Source organism: Sander lucioperca, chromosome 9 (assembly GCF_008315115.2).
Source record: "Sander lucioperca isolate FBNREF2018 chromosome 9, SLUC_FBN_1.2, whole genome shotgun sequence".
Classification (NCBI taxonomy): Eukaryota; Metazoa; Chordata; class Actinopteri; order Perciformes; family Percidae; genus Sander; species Sander lucioperca.
Genome location: NC_050181.1, coordinates 4,360,171 through 4,376,610, shown reverse-complemented (window position 1 = coordinate 4,376,610; position 16,440 = coordinate 4,360,171). Strand labels below are relative to the sequence as shown.

The 16,440-nt window shown below is 38.9% G+C and overlaps 2 protein-coding genes across 2 annotated transcripts in view; one reads left to right on the top strand and one right to left on the bottom strand.

Annotated features, from left to right (window-relative positions):
- The first annotated feature begins 143 nt into the window (after positions 1 to 143).
- On the top strand, positions 144 to 6,981 carry txndc12 (thioredoxin domain containing 12 (endoplasmic reticulum)). Its single transcript, XM_031293707.2, has 7 exons — positions 144 to 366; positions 1,607 to 1,667; positions 1,969 to 2,021; positions 3,588 to 3,661; positions 4,935 to 5,004; positions 5,825 to 5,908; positions 6,053 to 6,981. The coding sequence occupies exons 1-7, from the start codon at positions 267 to 269 to the stop codon at positions 6,130 to 6,132; spliced, it is 522 nt and encodes a 173-aa protein (XP_031149567.1). The 5' UTR covers positions 144 to 266; the 3' UTR covers positions 6,133 to 6,981.
- Positions 6,920 to 16,440, bottom strand: part of gipc2 (GIPC PDZ domain containing family, member 2) — an 18,369-nt gene continuing 8,848 nt past the window's right edge. Inside the window, exons 2-6 of the mRNA XM_031293704.2 lie at positions 13,759 to 13,944; positions 11,245 to 11,425; positions 10,494 to 10,606; positions 9,189 to 9,270; positions 6,920 to 8,601 (exon numbers count right to left, since the gene is read on the bottom strand). Coding sequence (XP_031149564.1) covers positions 8,450 to 8,601; positions 9,189 to 9,270; positions 10,494 to 10,606; positions 11,245 to 11,425; positions 13,759 to 13,944 — 714 coding nt within the window. The 3' untranslated portion in view covers positions 6,920 to 8,449. The remainder of the gene's footprint in view (positions 8,602 to 9,188; positions 9,271 to 10,493; positions 10,607 to 11,244; positions 11,426 to 13,758; positions 13,945 to 16,440) is intronic.

Here is a 16,440-nt window from a genome sequence, read left to right as displayed (position 1 = left end):
GCAGGCAGGAGCCTGGCAGGAGCACGCGGTTGTGTGGATGTGACGTCATGTGAACATGGAAAATGAGTCACTGCTGACCAATAGGATGAGTAAGATGCAACTCACACACATGCGCGCGCGTGCGCACGCCCACACACAACACTTCACAACTTTATTAGACAGACTTTTATTGTGAAATGTAACGGTTGAACGTCCGGGTCGCCGGTTCACGAACAGTCACTGCCATTAGCATCTAGCCGTAGTTGTGAGGAAAAAGGCCAATCAAAATGCAAGCGTCTCTAGTGAACTTCGTTTTATTTTCATCTCTGCAGGTTTTGTTGTCTTTGACGTGCTTTCACGAGGTTGTGGAAGCAGCCAGCGGGAAAGGTGAGTTTATATTTTTTGAGTTAATGTACAAACTGAAGCGAGTATGAGCAAAATATGGTCATTGATAGTGTTACCACAGCCAGAGGAGAGCTAGGCTGTCTTTTGTATGAGCATCCTGGATCACAAAGTCTGTGTCCTGGACAGAGGGTGTGCTTTGTCAGCCACACATTAACTCTTAATTTCCTGTTTCAGGTTAACCGACTTACAACACCACTCTACAGGCATATTATTTCCTTTACGGTTATTCCATTAAAATGAGACAAAAGTTTACTTTTCCAAAATAACATTTTTTTATGCCAAATATGTTTAGTATGCATAATAAAATAAATATACATAGTGTAATACAAGAGTTAATTTGCAAAAATACAAACTCCATTCTTAAAATGATTAAACCTAAACCAGTTTGATTGATATTGACACATTAACCTGTCTAAATAGTAAAAATAAAATATCCATACATGAAATAAGGTGCACAAGATGTTTTCATTTATAAGCAGTGAAAACAACAGAAAGGTTTACTATGTTACAAATGACCTGAATGAGATCTAGGTAGGATAAGTCAAACTTCATAGACAATAAGTCCTGATGAACAAAAGAGTTTTTCCTTCACTTTTGGAAAGATTATGACATGGCATTTTGTGTCAGTCTTTCTCATTCATGTACTATCATTAATGACATATGTTTAATTGGTTTTGATTATTTCTGTACACTGGACAACTGCATAAAGAGCTCGCATCCTTTACCAACGCAGTATATTGTGCATTAAAGTTCCAACTGTGAAGGAAGTGTAATTATTACAAAAAGTATTGCTTGCACATATGCTTCTCATACATGTATGTGGAATTGTGAACAGACATGGACTTCACAAAGCCTACAATAAAATGTTTAGTACTCATACCAACAAATGTTACCTAAGATAAAAGCCACATGCCATGCAGCTGCATGCGGATACACCGTTGCCTTAGTATGGCAAGAGGAGGCATCACAATATAATTTATTGCTGTACTGATCACTTGTCCCACTGCTACCATATGCACCTGCAAGCTAGTTACAAGTAGTTAGTAGTAAATAGTTACAGGTGGCAGAGCCGATATTTCCCTGCAGCTTGATATTAAATTACCACTATTCATTTGTTTCCTCCTTCTGTTGATGCTGTATTTAGGGCAGACCCACCCTGTTGTAGGAATATAAAACCAGTTATACAATGCTGGTGTGCTTATAAATGTATTTCCCCCCGCAGGGTTTGGAGATAACATCCACTGGAGGACGCTGGATGATGGCAAGAAAGAAGCTGAGGCCAGGTGAGTTCACATTGAGAGCTGACATATTACAAACACTTCCTGAAACCCTGCTGAGCCGCTTTTTGTATGTTCATTGGCCCCGAGGCCTAAAATGGCTTTTAAAGAAATCCCCCACGTCTACATTTCCACGAATAACTGGAGCAGACTGCTATCAGTAGCGTTTACTCAATTTTTTTTATGCAAAGATGAGTGTATATATTATTTAATAAAGTGCCATACTTGATGAACTGAAGTCAAAGTTACTAGTTTTCAGTGTTCAGTTTTGGTCTTGACAAATGTTTTCATGTGTTTGCATTGACAGTGGGCTGCCAATCATGCTTATCATCCACAAGAGCTGGTGTGGAGCTTGCAAAGGTAAAACAATGTTCTCTTCTCTTCCTTTCACTATAAAAGCCTCAGGTTAGATACTGTTTAAATAATAAATGTAGCCTTTCCTGTCTGAAAAGAGCTTAATTAGATCCAACTTTATTTTGTTGTGACTTTAATGTTTTAAAGCTAAAGTAGCTTTATTCAAGATTCAGGATTCCTTTATTATTACGTCTCAATCATAAAAGTATCCAAGAGTAAAATTCTTTGGTTTTATGCTCGTCGACATTGCAGCAATAATAACAATAAAAATGGAAACTAACAATAAAAAAAAAACAGTAAAATAAACAAAGAGCAGCAAGGTCGATGAGGAGCAAAAAAACAGGTTGGCTCTACTCTGCTCATACTCTACTCATTTTTTAGTCAACCCAATCATTCTCCCATTCAGTGTTGATAAAGCAGTTCAAAGGACATATGGTTGCCAAAAACATTTCCTTGGATCAGTAATTTACACTTCTACACTTAGTTATGCATTCAGACAATGGATAGTAATAACCATAATCATTTTTCACAGCACAAATTTTGATTTGGAAAAGCATAGGTGCAACTAATAACACTAATGACAGCTTCATCTTGAAAATAGGTAAAGGGTTGCCCTGACTGTGTGACCAATCAGGGACAAGATATCCAACAGTCTTGTAGTTGTTTTGCTAATATTTCTGTGATACTCATCTACTGTATGTTGACACCATGACTACTTCTGACTTAAAGCAATTGGGCAGCATGCAAACATAGTTTTTGCATATATTAGGTTCAGTTTTACATTTAAAAAGCATACTTTGTGATTTTGCTGAGTAACTTTTACTGATAAAACAGTACTACATGCTACTGGAAAAAAAGGTCCTGTTTAGATAGAAAAGGAACCATATCATACATGTATGCAGATGAGTAAGTTAGCCTATCCTGCATGCTCAGCCAAATTATCATCTGTAATGTGGGCAAACACTTAAAACAGGAACTTATTGTTAAAGCTGTTTTGTTTTTTGTTTTTTTCAGTCCAGTTTAGACCTTTATTGTCCCTTGAGGGAATATTTGATTTGCAGTAGAGGGCAAAACCACAAACACAACATGCAGTTGTGAATTTCCCCATTGTGGGATTAATAAAAGGATTTTCAATTTTGAATATTGAATCTACAAGGACATGGGACATTTATCACAACAGTACAGAAACCAACCAAATACAAAAAGAAGTATCTGTTCATTAAAAGTATGAAATAATTTGAATGGAAGCCATGAAAACGTGCTGCTGACTAGTGCAGTCAAGGTTCAGTGCAAATTACACGCTTTTATTGCACTTGGAACAAAGAAAAATGAAAACTCATTGCTTTTCCCCTGGGGAAGCTGTATCTCCACCCAGAAGAGAGAAGATCAAATTTCTCAAGGAGCTGGCTAAGATCGGCCGTGCCTTCTGCAAAACTTGTCCCTCAAAGATATCTGCTAAAGAAAGCTGCTGCATGCCAATTATTTTACTGGCCACTTTGACTTTGTTGAACAGACGATTTGATGACAATACAAGGTTATGATTAATTGTATTTTGTTGTTTTTTTACATCAGCACTGAAGCCCAAATTTGCTGAGTCCAAGGAAATCTCTGAACTTGCACACAACTTTGTTATGGTCAACCTGGAGGTAAGGATGTGTTGAGTGGCATTTCCCAGCATGCTGTTCATTTAAATTAACTAGGGTTCAATTAACTTCTGTATTTTATTGTGATTGTGCTGGTAGCCAACATTAAAGTGGCTATATGTAACTTAGTTTTGTCACTAAGTTTGTGTTGATTCTAGCGGCCGCTTTGGACAGAAGCAGTAGTGTTTTTACCACACGTGCTGTCGTAAAGATCTTTTCTATACGGTGCTGTATTGCCCACTGTATTACTGAGTTAGCGTTACCGGGAGATGTTTTGCACAGACAGAAAACCATTCATTTACAATAAAAGAATAAGTTCCGGATGCATCGTTGCATTTCAAGTGTTGCATACGGCTACCTACTTTGGGTGTATCGTGAGCTAAACTGGATAACGTTATCACTGTCTCTGTGTCACGAGCCAAAGCATTAAGAGTTTGTTGTAGCAACCAACGTAATAACAACTTATATTAATATAGCGCATTTCATGAAACCCACGGACGCTTTACACAGGTACAGGGGGACAAGGGGAAAGAAAAGAGTAGGCCAACACAAACAAGGACTGACAAGGATTTAAACGTCCGCGTTAAATGGAAGGGGGACGTAATTTAATATAAGCTACTGACATACAGTACAACCACATCACGCATTGTAAAGTTATTTAATGAATATAATAGACATATTACATACCTGAGGGCCAATTCGGGACGTTTTTGAATTATTTACAATCTCGTAATTGTCTCCATCTGTTGAAAGCCCGACCGAGATTGACTCGGTTTCGCACGTCGTCTTAGTTTAGTTAGCTTTTAGTTGTTCCTCGTTTATTTTCCTTTCTTTCTGTGATGGCCCTGCCCCAGTATTAGCCATAACTACAACATATAACTTCTAAAATAAAAATACAATTAGGCCTATATAAAGAAATCGCCTGCTACCTTTTACCTGGCTGGATCCACTAACACAGGCTTTTCCGGTGTTACAAAGAAATCTGTGACCCATCAGAACGTGTGCTCTGTAGCGCCGTCTACCTGCAACAAATCATTTTGTGACTGCGGGAAAAGTCGGACCCGGGCAAAGGCATTAATAAAAACTATATATAAAACAGCATTCTTTTCACTGTTAGTCTTGTTTGCTGTTACAGGTCATTTATGATCATTATATGAAAAATGACACAGTTTCAGAAACATTAAAAAGTTACATACAGTCACTTTAACAAATATGTTTAGGTGGTTGAGGTTTGTTTCCAGGCTTGTAAATTATGACTTATCTCTTATTTGTACAGGATGAGGAGGAGCCAAAGGATGAAGCCTTCAGCCCCGATGGTGGATACATTCCTCGGATTCTTTTCCTCGGTACGGAGGGGGTTGAGTCACAAAGTGTAAACTCTTTGTGGGATTCCTTTGGAGAGACTGATAGCACAGTTTCTCTTCCTGGATAACACATAGTGCCACAGTTTTCAGAAGGCTGGATTTAAGTTTCAGTGGCATGTTATTGGGATCCTAAAAAGCCTGAGATGTTGCACATGAAAGCAAACTAAATAACAAGAATCGGTCAATTAACTGCAATGCATATTGGACAACACCGAGAAAATTATCAGCACATACAAAATGTTTACAGTCGTTTGACAGAACAATAAATAGCAGGTAGAAATTGTCAACCTTTGATTGGACTAATGAAAAGCCACTGGGTTTAAAATATCACCTGTGTGTAGTGGTAAATACAACAGTAAACTCTATAAAGATTAAATGAACAAATCACAGAAAGGTTAAGCTAAATGTAGAATATTAATGGTGATGTTGTGAACAGTTCAGGTACAAGTATTATTTTAAAGCTAAAACAACTAATAGACTGCAACAATCAAATTATTAATGTAAAAAGTGTCAAACGTACTGGTTCCAGATTCTCAAATGCTAATATTTGCTGGTTTTCTAGTCTTCTGTAATAATAAATGATACCTTTAATTACCCACCCTTTTTAACTGTTGGTTGAACAAAACAAGCAATTTGAAGACATCAAATTGGGCTTTGGATGTTGGAGCATTTTTCCATGACATTTAATTGAGCAAATAATTAATTAATCAATAAAATAATTGTACATATTAGTTCATAGAGGAAACAATGGCTATTGCAGCCTTTTGTTTAAATTTTAACTTTTAATTTGGACTCTTCACAGATCCCAGCGGTCAAGTCCATCCTGAAATCACCAACAAAAATGGGAATCCCAACTACAAGTACTTCTACAGCAGCGCCGAACAAGGTAACAATCCAGATTATCATCATCGTTTACCTACAGAACATATTCTGTTACAATGTGATGTAGCTGCTGGCTCTTCAGAAATGATTGCTTGGACTGAAGGAAACTCAAGTATGAGGTTGATGATGGTGTGTATTTCCTGCATAGTTGTGTCCGGTATGAAGGAGGCGGAGGAGAAACTGACAGGCGACGCCTTCAAGCAGGGTCACGCTGGAGACGAACTGTGAGCAGGCAGACGGGCATCAGGCCGTAAGGGCTACACTTCCTCGCCTGAGCCTGTGCTTCAGAGCTTTCACTATTCAACTCGTTCTTTAGACGGTGGCGTCCATCTCACTGAACCCAAACCGAGCAAACCTTTAAAAGGCGTTGGTGCTTGAGGATTTATTTTAGTCCAGTACGGTTTTTCCAACACTACTACTCATTTCCTGTCATCGTCTTTGTTTGTGTATATTTGAACTGTTAATTAAATGCCATGTACTGTACTTACTGTCTGTAGAGGATACAACCAACTCAAGCTAGCCAGGTAACTTTACTAACTCATTTGCATACACTGTTTTTTGATGGAAACTTCACATCTGGAAAATGCCAAGTTTTAAGTAAATTGCCTTGTTTGTAACTAGACAACCATGACAGTTAAGTCTTTTTTACTGTAGTTATGAGAAGTTTGACAAACACCGTGTAGACAACTTTCCCATTCATTTTAACCAGTAGTTATGTTTTCACCCAACAGCAATGATAAAGTACTTTATAATATTCAAGATCAATAGTCAAACACCTACAGTAATGTGCTTCCAAAATCCTCTACAGTACATTCATTATATCTGTGATAATATTTACCATGTACTACAACATGGAGCTCTGGACTTCTGATTTCTATTATCCAAATCTGTAAAATAATAAGTATTCATTTAATCCTGCCATTGTATGTGTACTTAAGCTATATCTACAATGTTTTTTTCCTGTTCTGGATTTGTTTTGCTGCTCGTGAAGTGACACCACTCAGTTCTTTTTCCCCCCAGCCTTGTTAAACTCTTTGAGGGATGCAAACATTGGTTGTGTGTCTCGATGTATTTTATACATGTACACAGCCAAGTGTGCCAATAAAGTTTGTTGTACCAAGTCGTTGTGAGCTGGATGCATTTATGACACAGCTATAATAACAGTATATCAAATTTTATTGTCTATCCAACAATAGTGATCCCTTATGGTTTGTCAAACAATATGCAACTGCTACAACAGTTAACATCAGTAGATGACACTAATCAAGTCACTATTTAAATTCAGTTTGACAGTGATTTAAATAGTGCAGTTACATTAATGCGAGTGCATTTATTTAAGACATTGGATTGCAATTGATCCCATTCCAGTCAACCTTCAAAATGGCTTATTTAGGAAAGAACTTTCTTTCATACAGAGCCATATCTCAGTGTAAAAATGTCTTACAGCATATGATTTTTCATGATAAAATAAATTACAGGGAAATAAAATATAAGCATGCCTCTCTAAATAAGCCTCATTTCATGACATGTTAACAGTGTTAACAGACTAAAACGACATGAGAAACATAAGGAATGTTGGTGGAACGTGTCATCAAACTTGGCTAAAGGCAATTAAAGACAAAGCTGTCTGTTCTTTGTACTGCCAATCAGATTGGTGGAGTGAGTCCGACTGCCCGGCCTCCGACCCAGCAAGTCAGGTCAGCCAAAATGCAAGCCCACAGCTCCTCCGATGGACGGCGGCACAGAACACACCGAACAGACTCGAGTCACTGACCTCGCCAGACTGTCCGACGGCCGATTATCGGGTTGGTGTGTCAGGGCACAGAGCAGAGTTTTTAAGAAAAATCACAAAGTAAACAAACATCACCAAAGTGAACGTGGCCGAAGCTCCGACATTTCGTCCCTGTGAGGTCATTTATAAGATTTTAAAAGATGGAGGGAAATTAAAAAAAAAAAAAAAAAAAAAGGTAGCTTGAGAGAATTATTGCTACAATGACTATAATTACACTAATTACACAATGCTGCTGCTATAAAATCAGCAACAGTTCCACATATAAAAAAAGTCTATAAAAAGCTGTGTGATACATCTGCATATTCAAAATGACACAGCTATAAAGTGTGATTTAAACAGCGATTTAAAGTGTGCACATACCATTTCATTTCATAACCAGTGTAATTGACCACTGTTGACTATGTATGCTGTTCTGACAAGAAGAACAAGATGTAGCTGGAGCGATCATGTCTCTCGGGGGGAGGGGGGTGTACAAAAGGTTTATACAACATCAGGAATTAATCAGCAACTCTTCAGCATGCAGGAGGCAGGTCCAGTGTTGGAATATCATGGATAACACATCAAATTTCATATGGTAACCGACTTGACTTGCATCCAAGTGCAAAGCTATGCCTAAGAACAAAGTTTGTGCTGGTTGAAGTTTGTCCAGTTTGCTTCTGAGGATATTAAGAGGCGAGTTGGGGAAGAAGTGTGTGTGTGTGTGTGTGTGTGTGTGTGTGTGTGTGTGTGTGTGTGGTGGAGGCAGGAGCAAACTTAAAATCTTCCCTGCTTGGCGTCTCCGATGGCACCCCAGACGTCGAAGACAAACTCATCGGGAAAGGCAAAGTCTCCGAGGGTTTCATCTAACGCCATGGCAAATTCATCCGGGTTCTTCTTGTCACGGCCGACCTCGACCATCGTAGCAGCTGGAGAGAGAAGAGTACAACACAAGCTTTACAGGATTTCCTTGCTTCGCTTAATTAAACTTATACTGAGTCTGTGATGTGTTCACATAGTGTTCCCTAAAATCATGTCTGCCCTGAATGATAAAATATTTGCCAATGTCGAAACCGACTTTTAAATAAAATATTTCCACAGACTGTCATGGCCACAGCTCCGGCCTGCAGAGTAGAGCAGAGTGGCATGAATAAAATAATGTTTTGTTTTGTTTTTTTCCTCGGGTTTTCGTAGGGAACACTATGTGACTAAATCATGGAGTAACATACAGACTGAGGTCACAGATAGGGCTAACTGAGGCCTAATCACTTTGACTTGATATTATCCCATCTAATCATCTACTCTAAATTAATATTAATGTAGCCATTTAAGACTAATTAGTATGACAGATATCAGCTACTAAGACCTCAACATACAAATATGCTAGAAAGACAAAATGAACCTATAGATAGATAGATAGATAGATAGATAGATAGATAGATACCTTAAGTATGAGAAAATGCAAAGGCAAATCAACTCTCAGACATCCCAATGCTCATGAATATTTTATACTCACCAAGTTCAGTGTCTCTGATGCCCATGTAGCTCTCCAGGAGGTCATCCACTTTCTTTACTGCCTTCTCTTCAAATTCTGTTGGCTAGAAAAACGACAGACAACTCAGTTTCAAATCATTCAGTTCCTCAGTTTTACTGTATTTTGTTGATGTAATGTTGTTTCACAACACTTCCAAGGATGTTTCAAATTTTCAACAAAAATATGATTAGGAGATCAGTCTCATCAGGGATTTATTATTCCATAGTACGGGATTAAGGGAGAGTGTAGGGATAAGTGGGTACCATCTTTGGTTTGTCTGTCTGTGTGTGTTTTCAACAGAGAGAACCTTTAAGATTATATCAGTAGCAAAAAAAAAAAAAAAAAAAAGACAACCTTCAAGCATCATAAAAGTGTAGGACATTTCCATGTCCAAAGGGGGGAAAAGCTCTCTTTCCCAGTATAGGACATCCGCAACACTTGTACACTTGAGTTGTCACACACGAGTCTCAGTGGGTTTACCTAAAGTAAAGTCGGGGGGCAGACACCGTCGCTACATTTAAGACTAAACTGAAAACTCTCCTCTTTGATAAAGCTTATAGTTAGGGAGTGAGGAGTTGCAGTGAACGCCTAGACCGGCGGGGCAGGGTGTATAGCTGCAGACACAGCACCCCTGCTTCTCTCTGCTTCTCTTTACAGTCATCAGATTTACCTATCGTATAATCAATAATATAGTGCCTCTCCTAGTTATGCTGTTATAATTCTAGACTGCCGAGGAAGTTCCTTCTTATGACACGCTCTTTTCTTTTGTTTCCTTTTATGCACATCCTGTCCCAGAAGTGCTTGTTACTCACCTAGCTCTGGGGAGTTTACTCCCCGGAGTCCTTATGTTTCTTCTTCGCCCAGAACATCGCCTCGGATTAGGGTAACACCAAGACCTGGGTCTTGGGTGCAGCTGTGGCTATGGACCTGCTACACCCTGCTACGCTCTGGGATTCCCTGCAATGCCCGGCTACGTCCTGCTGCGTCCACCGCGTCCACCCATGCTCTGCTGTGCCACGCTACATCCCGTACTGTCATAACCCCAACCGTCAGACACCGCCCACCAAGAGTCTGGGTCTGCCGAGGTTTCTTCCTAAAAGGGAGTTTTTCCTCGCCACTGTCGCAATAGCCACTGCTAATGCTTGCTCTTGGGGGAACTATTGGAATTGTTGGGGCTTTATAGAGTGTGGTCTAGACCTACTCTATCTGTAAAGTGTCTCGAGATAACTCTTGTTATGATTTGATACTATAAATAAAATTGAATTGAATTGAATTAAAGATACTTACCTCCTCTTCTACAGTAGCTGGACCCTTGGAGCGAAGTCTCAGAGTCCCCCTCCCTGTGCCGATCTTGTTATCACTGGGAGGTTTGGCGCCTTTTGACCTGGGCTCAAGCATTTCTGTCGGTCAGAAGGGAAACAACATCACAGAAAGAATTTTTTTTGCAAACTGTCCCATTGCTGAACTTAAGCAACAATATACTGATGTTTTCAGCTACTTACAACCACAAGTGAACATTTTTATTTAAAGATTTTTTGGCCATTTTAGGCCTTTATTTCCACAGGACAGATGAAGACATGAAAGGGGAGAGAGAGGGGGAATGACATGCCGCAAAGGGCCGCAGGTCAGAGTCGAACCCGCAGCCACTGCGTCGAGGAGTAAACCTCTATATATGTGCGCCTGCTCTACCAACTGAGCTAACCCGGCCACCACAAGTGAACATTATAAAAATGACCAGTTATGGTTTCTACAAGCTATTTGTAGGCCTAAAGAAAAGCAATGCTGTCTCACCACAATGATCAGCCAAGGTATAATTTGACCTTTCTAAAAGCATATACAGTAGACACGCATTCTGATGTTTTTGGTTTTTCTTATCATGCAAATGATCCTGTAGATGCACAAAATGATCTCATGTGTCCTGGCCCAAATGCTGAAAAACACTGCAGCACAAGGTGAATCTGTTGTCCTTTTACCATGTGGGTCACTTATGTAATGTGTACACTACCTACACCTTTTCTGGATCTTGTTTCTCACTCACCAAAAGCCTTCATCGGCTCGACCAGTTTGAGGGTGAAGGACTTGTCTTTGGGCAGCTCTTTAAGCATGCGGGCGACCTCATAATGCCGTATCCCGACCACGTTCCGTCCGTTAATGCACTCCACGTGGTCGCCCACACAGATCACCTTCACCCCGTCCACGACACTGCCCTCTTTGATACGCTGCAATACAGAAGAAGTCAGCGACACGTATAATTAAAAGACAAGAAAATGACATCATACATTTATGCACAAAGTGCCATAGAAAAGAGGTTTGTTTAAAGCATTTTCCAAGATAAAAATACTGATCAAAACAAGAGAGCAAAACGAACCAAGTGTGTGTGTGTGTGTGTGTGTGTGTGTGTGTGTGTACAAAATATTCTGCTGTTCTACTGTATTTGCTCTTTCATCACGTTACACAAGGTAATTACTTTTCTCTTGTTTATGAGCCCACTGATGCGAAACCACTTCACTTACAAAAATAGAATATATATGAATAATACTTTCCTGGCCTTTTTCTCCAAAGGAAGATAGCATATTTGACAGAGAAACTGTTCATGTCAATTCATTTTGCTCCATAAAGCTCTCAAAAACAAACATATACTGCATTAGAAGGTGTAAAATAGCCCAAATGTGAAAGAAAAGCTGCATTAGGCCGGACTATTCATGTTCTTAAGAGTCAACAAGTTGTTTAGAGTTAGAAGTTTAGATTAAGATCAAATGATAGGATATACTTTATTGTACCGTAGGTAAATTTGTCTAGGACTTAAATGCTGCACACATACAGTATAGCTGCCTCCACAGTAGTAATAATAAAAAACAAATATAGAAACAAAACAGCACATAATGTAGCAAATCACATCCACATATACACACACAAAATTGATCTTAAAAAAAAAAAATTACACATATTGCATATAACACATATTGCACATATTTCCCAACCAGTGACACACAAGACTGACCCGAGGCTTTAGCGTGTCAGATAAACACTGTCAGATGCAGTGCTGTTTGGGCATCACATGATGGCACATGTGAGCACTTTGTTATGGTGGAGTAAGACCACCGAGACCAAATAAGCTCATTAGACCAGTCTGCATCAACAAAGGCATAAATACCAAGCTGAATTATGATTTCAGCTATGAAAGCAAGTTTGTAAAGTTTCTTGTGTGCAAAGTCTATTTACCAACTGATGTTTTGTACATGCTGTGATATCCTTAATAAGGAAAGTAAGAGCATCTTGAATTAGATGACCACAAAGTTCCTCTGAAGCAGGAAACACTTAATTTTTTTATATTAATAATTAATTTTAATATTTCACTTTAGAAATCAGAATCAGAAAAAGGTTTATTGCCAAGTAGGTTTTCACATCCAAGAAATGTTTTTGATGTTTTGGTGCATAACAGTCACAATAAACATAAGAGAAAAGATAACAAAAAAAAGCAAGGAAAAGTCAAGAATCATAAATATAAAATAAAAAAGTACAATAAAATATATAATAAATATGTATAAACAAAAATGTTAAATATATGTTTTTAAAAGGAAAATAGTTTTACAGTGTTCAAAGCGAGTGTGCCTAACAAGTGCTTACTTATTTAAAAAAAAACTGTATTACTACATTTGCACTACAATATTGCACATCCATCGACTTACTTACACCTCACTACGTGCCGGCATTTGCAATGCCCACTTATTCTGCACTTAATGTAGCATTTTGTATTCTGTATTCTTGTACTGTATTGAATGTGAAACTATTTGTTGTCTTGCACACCTATGCTTTTTTTGGCCAGGTCGCTGTTGCAAATGAGAACCTGTTCTCAACGGCCTACCTGGTTAAATAAAGGTTAAATTAAAAAAACATAAAAAAATGATATGGGAGTAAAGCTAAAAGAATTACATGATCATTTGATTAGTTAAACAACAGATGATTAATCAATGACACGTTTGATAATAAGCTCATTTTATAGGTTAATTTCCATCTAAAACACATCAAACATTTATTAGTTTTATATTTGGATTTTTTTTTTTAAGTTTTCTTGTTTTGTTGTGGAATAACATTGTAAATGTATTACCTATGTTTTTGCAGTTGTCATTATTTTTGAATATAATTAAACTAAATGATTATTTGATTAACTGAAAAACGAATCAATAGATTTTTAATGAAAAAGGTTGTTAGCTGCATCCCTGTTGTGTATTGACCTGATTTTGGCTGACAAAAGCGAACCATTATTAAAATTACTTTTGGGATAGTTGAAACCAATAAACACAGCTTACGGTTTAATCCTAACCATTAATACAACTTCATTTCCGATACTGGAATGAGCAAGATAAAGACAGCTACTAACTTTTTGGTACACACAACAGATGTTTCTTTTCTTTCAAATCAATTAATTTCAATTAATTCCCTTGTCTCATTTTGTCTCATGTATTCACTTATTATGTTAAATAACTCGCCACCACTCAGGTGAAATAAGGTTGATGTTAAGTTGCAAAGTTGAGTTTTTTTTTTTTCTTACCTTTATGAAAGCGTATCCCACTCCATTGTCAGTGATGGTGAGGCCCAGGGCATCTTCAGATTTATAAATTTCCACCTCCTTCTTGATCCCTTTAATGTGGGCGAAGATAAAATCCTCGAGGCCGATCTGGCCCCCCAGCAGCTTATCCATGTCAATCTTGTGGGTGTTGAGGGTGCAGAACAGGATCTACACACACACACACACACACACACACACACACACACACACACACACACACACACACACACACACACACACACACACACACACACACACACACACACACACACAGTGAAAGTGCTTTGATTATATAACGGCTTCCTAACAGGCAGCGGATACTTAAAATGGACTATTAATCATTTGTCTTTTATAAAAAACAAAAAGAGGCCCTACTGTGAAGGAAAACCCCACGAAGCAACTGCATCTTTTTATACACAATAAAAAAAGAACCTGTTTTTAGTAGGGGCGGGAATCACTAGAGACCTCACGATACGATATCATCACGATACTTATGTCACGATACGATATTATTGCGATTTTAACAGTATTGCCACGGAAAATATCGCGATACTATGCTGTATCGATTTCTGCCCCAACCCCTGGTGTCAATCACAGCCTAAAAGATTGAAAAATAAAAGTGTTTGAGTGTAAATGGCAGAGCACTGCCTCAGTGTGCTAAATACAGGAACCATCAAGGAGCGTGGTCTCTGCTGCAGCAGCCAAGTTATACAGTTATGCCTTCTTCCAACACACTTCTTGTTTTAAGTCCTGAGCCTATGATGAAGTAACGGGGTAAAATGACCTTTCCTCCCTGTGCCAGAAATGTTGAAATCTGGCTTCACACCTTGCGGCTGCCATGTCTTGGCAGGACATAGCGAGGCAAATGTGATCACCAGGAACATGATACGCAAGTGGCCCGATTTAACAGCACTTTAAACAGAGACTGGACAGTAAAACCTAGGAGGAGAATGGTGGATGTGAATCATTTATTGCAATCTAACTCACCTAGGCAGAAGTTATTAATAAGATCTACTTTAATTTCTATTAACTTAGATAAACCTTCTGTTATGCCCATATGGAACTTCTATTGTGGGATCGGCTTCCTAGTAGGGGTTTGAGAAATACAGAGCCAGGATTTAGTGTGTGATTTCCGGGTTGCACGGTAAAAAGGGATTGATTCGTACTGGTTCATCAGGAGGATGACCTTTGTGCACCAATCAGGCTCTGGCAGCGAGGCCTTCCTTTTTTCTCTGTACCAATAGGTGCTGTTCACACACACATGAGGCAACATGGCCTCATGCGTTGCCTTGGGTTACCAGACTATAAATGAATGGGATTATAATGGAGGGAGGCCGCTAGAGGAGAAGGGCAAAAAGAGAAAGGGAATGTGGAGGAGGAGAAGAGGCTACGTTTGAGGCAAGGGAGGGGTGTACTGTAGCTGAATTGATGGCTCTTTTCCATAACCCCCCCCCCAGGACAGGGCATTACCCAAGAGCGAGTGGGAGAACAGCAGCGGACGCCTACACCCGGTTAGCAAGGCTGCTGACTGCATTAAGCAGCTCTTAGCATCCCTCTCCTCCTGCTGAGCCGACAGCCACAGTGTGTTCACACTGCCCGGTGTAGCTAGGATGCTGCGTCACACGCACTGCAGAGTGACTGCCTCTCCTCTGACAACCTGACTCACAACAACATATACTACACCTCCCACTGCCTGTACCACACTAACCACAACCTTGATAACCACATGGGAAAGGGGCAAGTGAAAGGAGAGGCAGTGCAATATGTTCAGCATCACCCAAGACAGAGCTACTCATGGATCATTGCTTTCAAAAGAGGACAAAACACATGTATCAATACAATAATCACACAAAATCTGATTTAAAAAGGCACTGAGCCTTGTCTGAAATAAAGAGTACCTCCATTAACAGAAGAAGAAACAATTGTTTTTATATAAAAATAGGCGTATGAGAGAGATGTTTTATGACATAAAAATACTTTTTTTAAATAGTTAGTGTCTAATAAGGTTCTTCCACAAAAAGTTTAATTACCTAGTTAAAAATTCTTTAAATTACAGCTCTTCGTGCTCCATCACTGAAAGACCCAGAATGCAAATATTTTATGTTTTGTCGTAGAGACACACTCAACCTGTAAAAATATATATCATAAATGTTTTCTCATAAGCTGGGACTGAACACATTGTTCTTGTCCATGTTAACAAAAGATCCATGAACCATTGATCATATTACATATTGGTGGAGTGTGTAGTTTTTAGGTATTTTTTTTTCTGATTACATATTTCATCTTGCAGTTGTCAGCACCTCCTGTCCAGCAGTACAGCTTCTGCAAATATTTTCATTTCAAATTTTATTTACTGGTGGACACAAGATGTCCCCCAACTTGTAATGGCCATTCTCAGTGGAGTGGGCTTTACACTTCAGGGGAAATGAGCAGGGGCGCATATTTAATAGATGAGGCGTTTAAAGCGTCATTTGGTGACTATATTGATAAGGAGACTATACAGGACTGTGTCTGATTCAGCTCTGGTGATTGTTTGATTAATCACGTCACAGGTTCACTTCGCAGTAATTCATCAAAGCACAGAGGTGCAATGTAATGAAGTACATTTACTCATGTACTCTAGGTAAGTACAATTCTGAGGTACTTTACTTGAGTACTTCAATT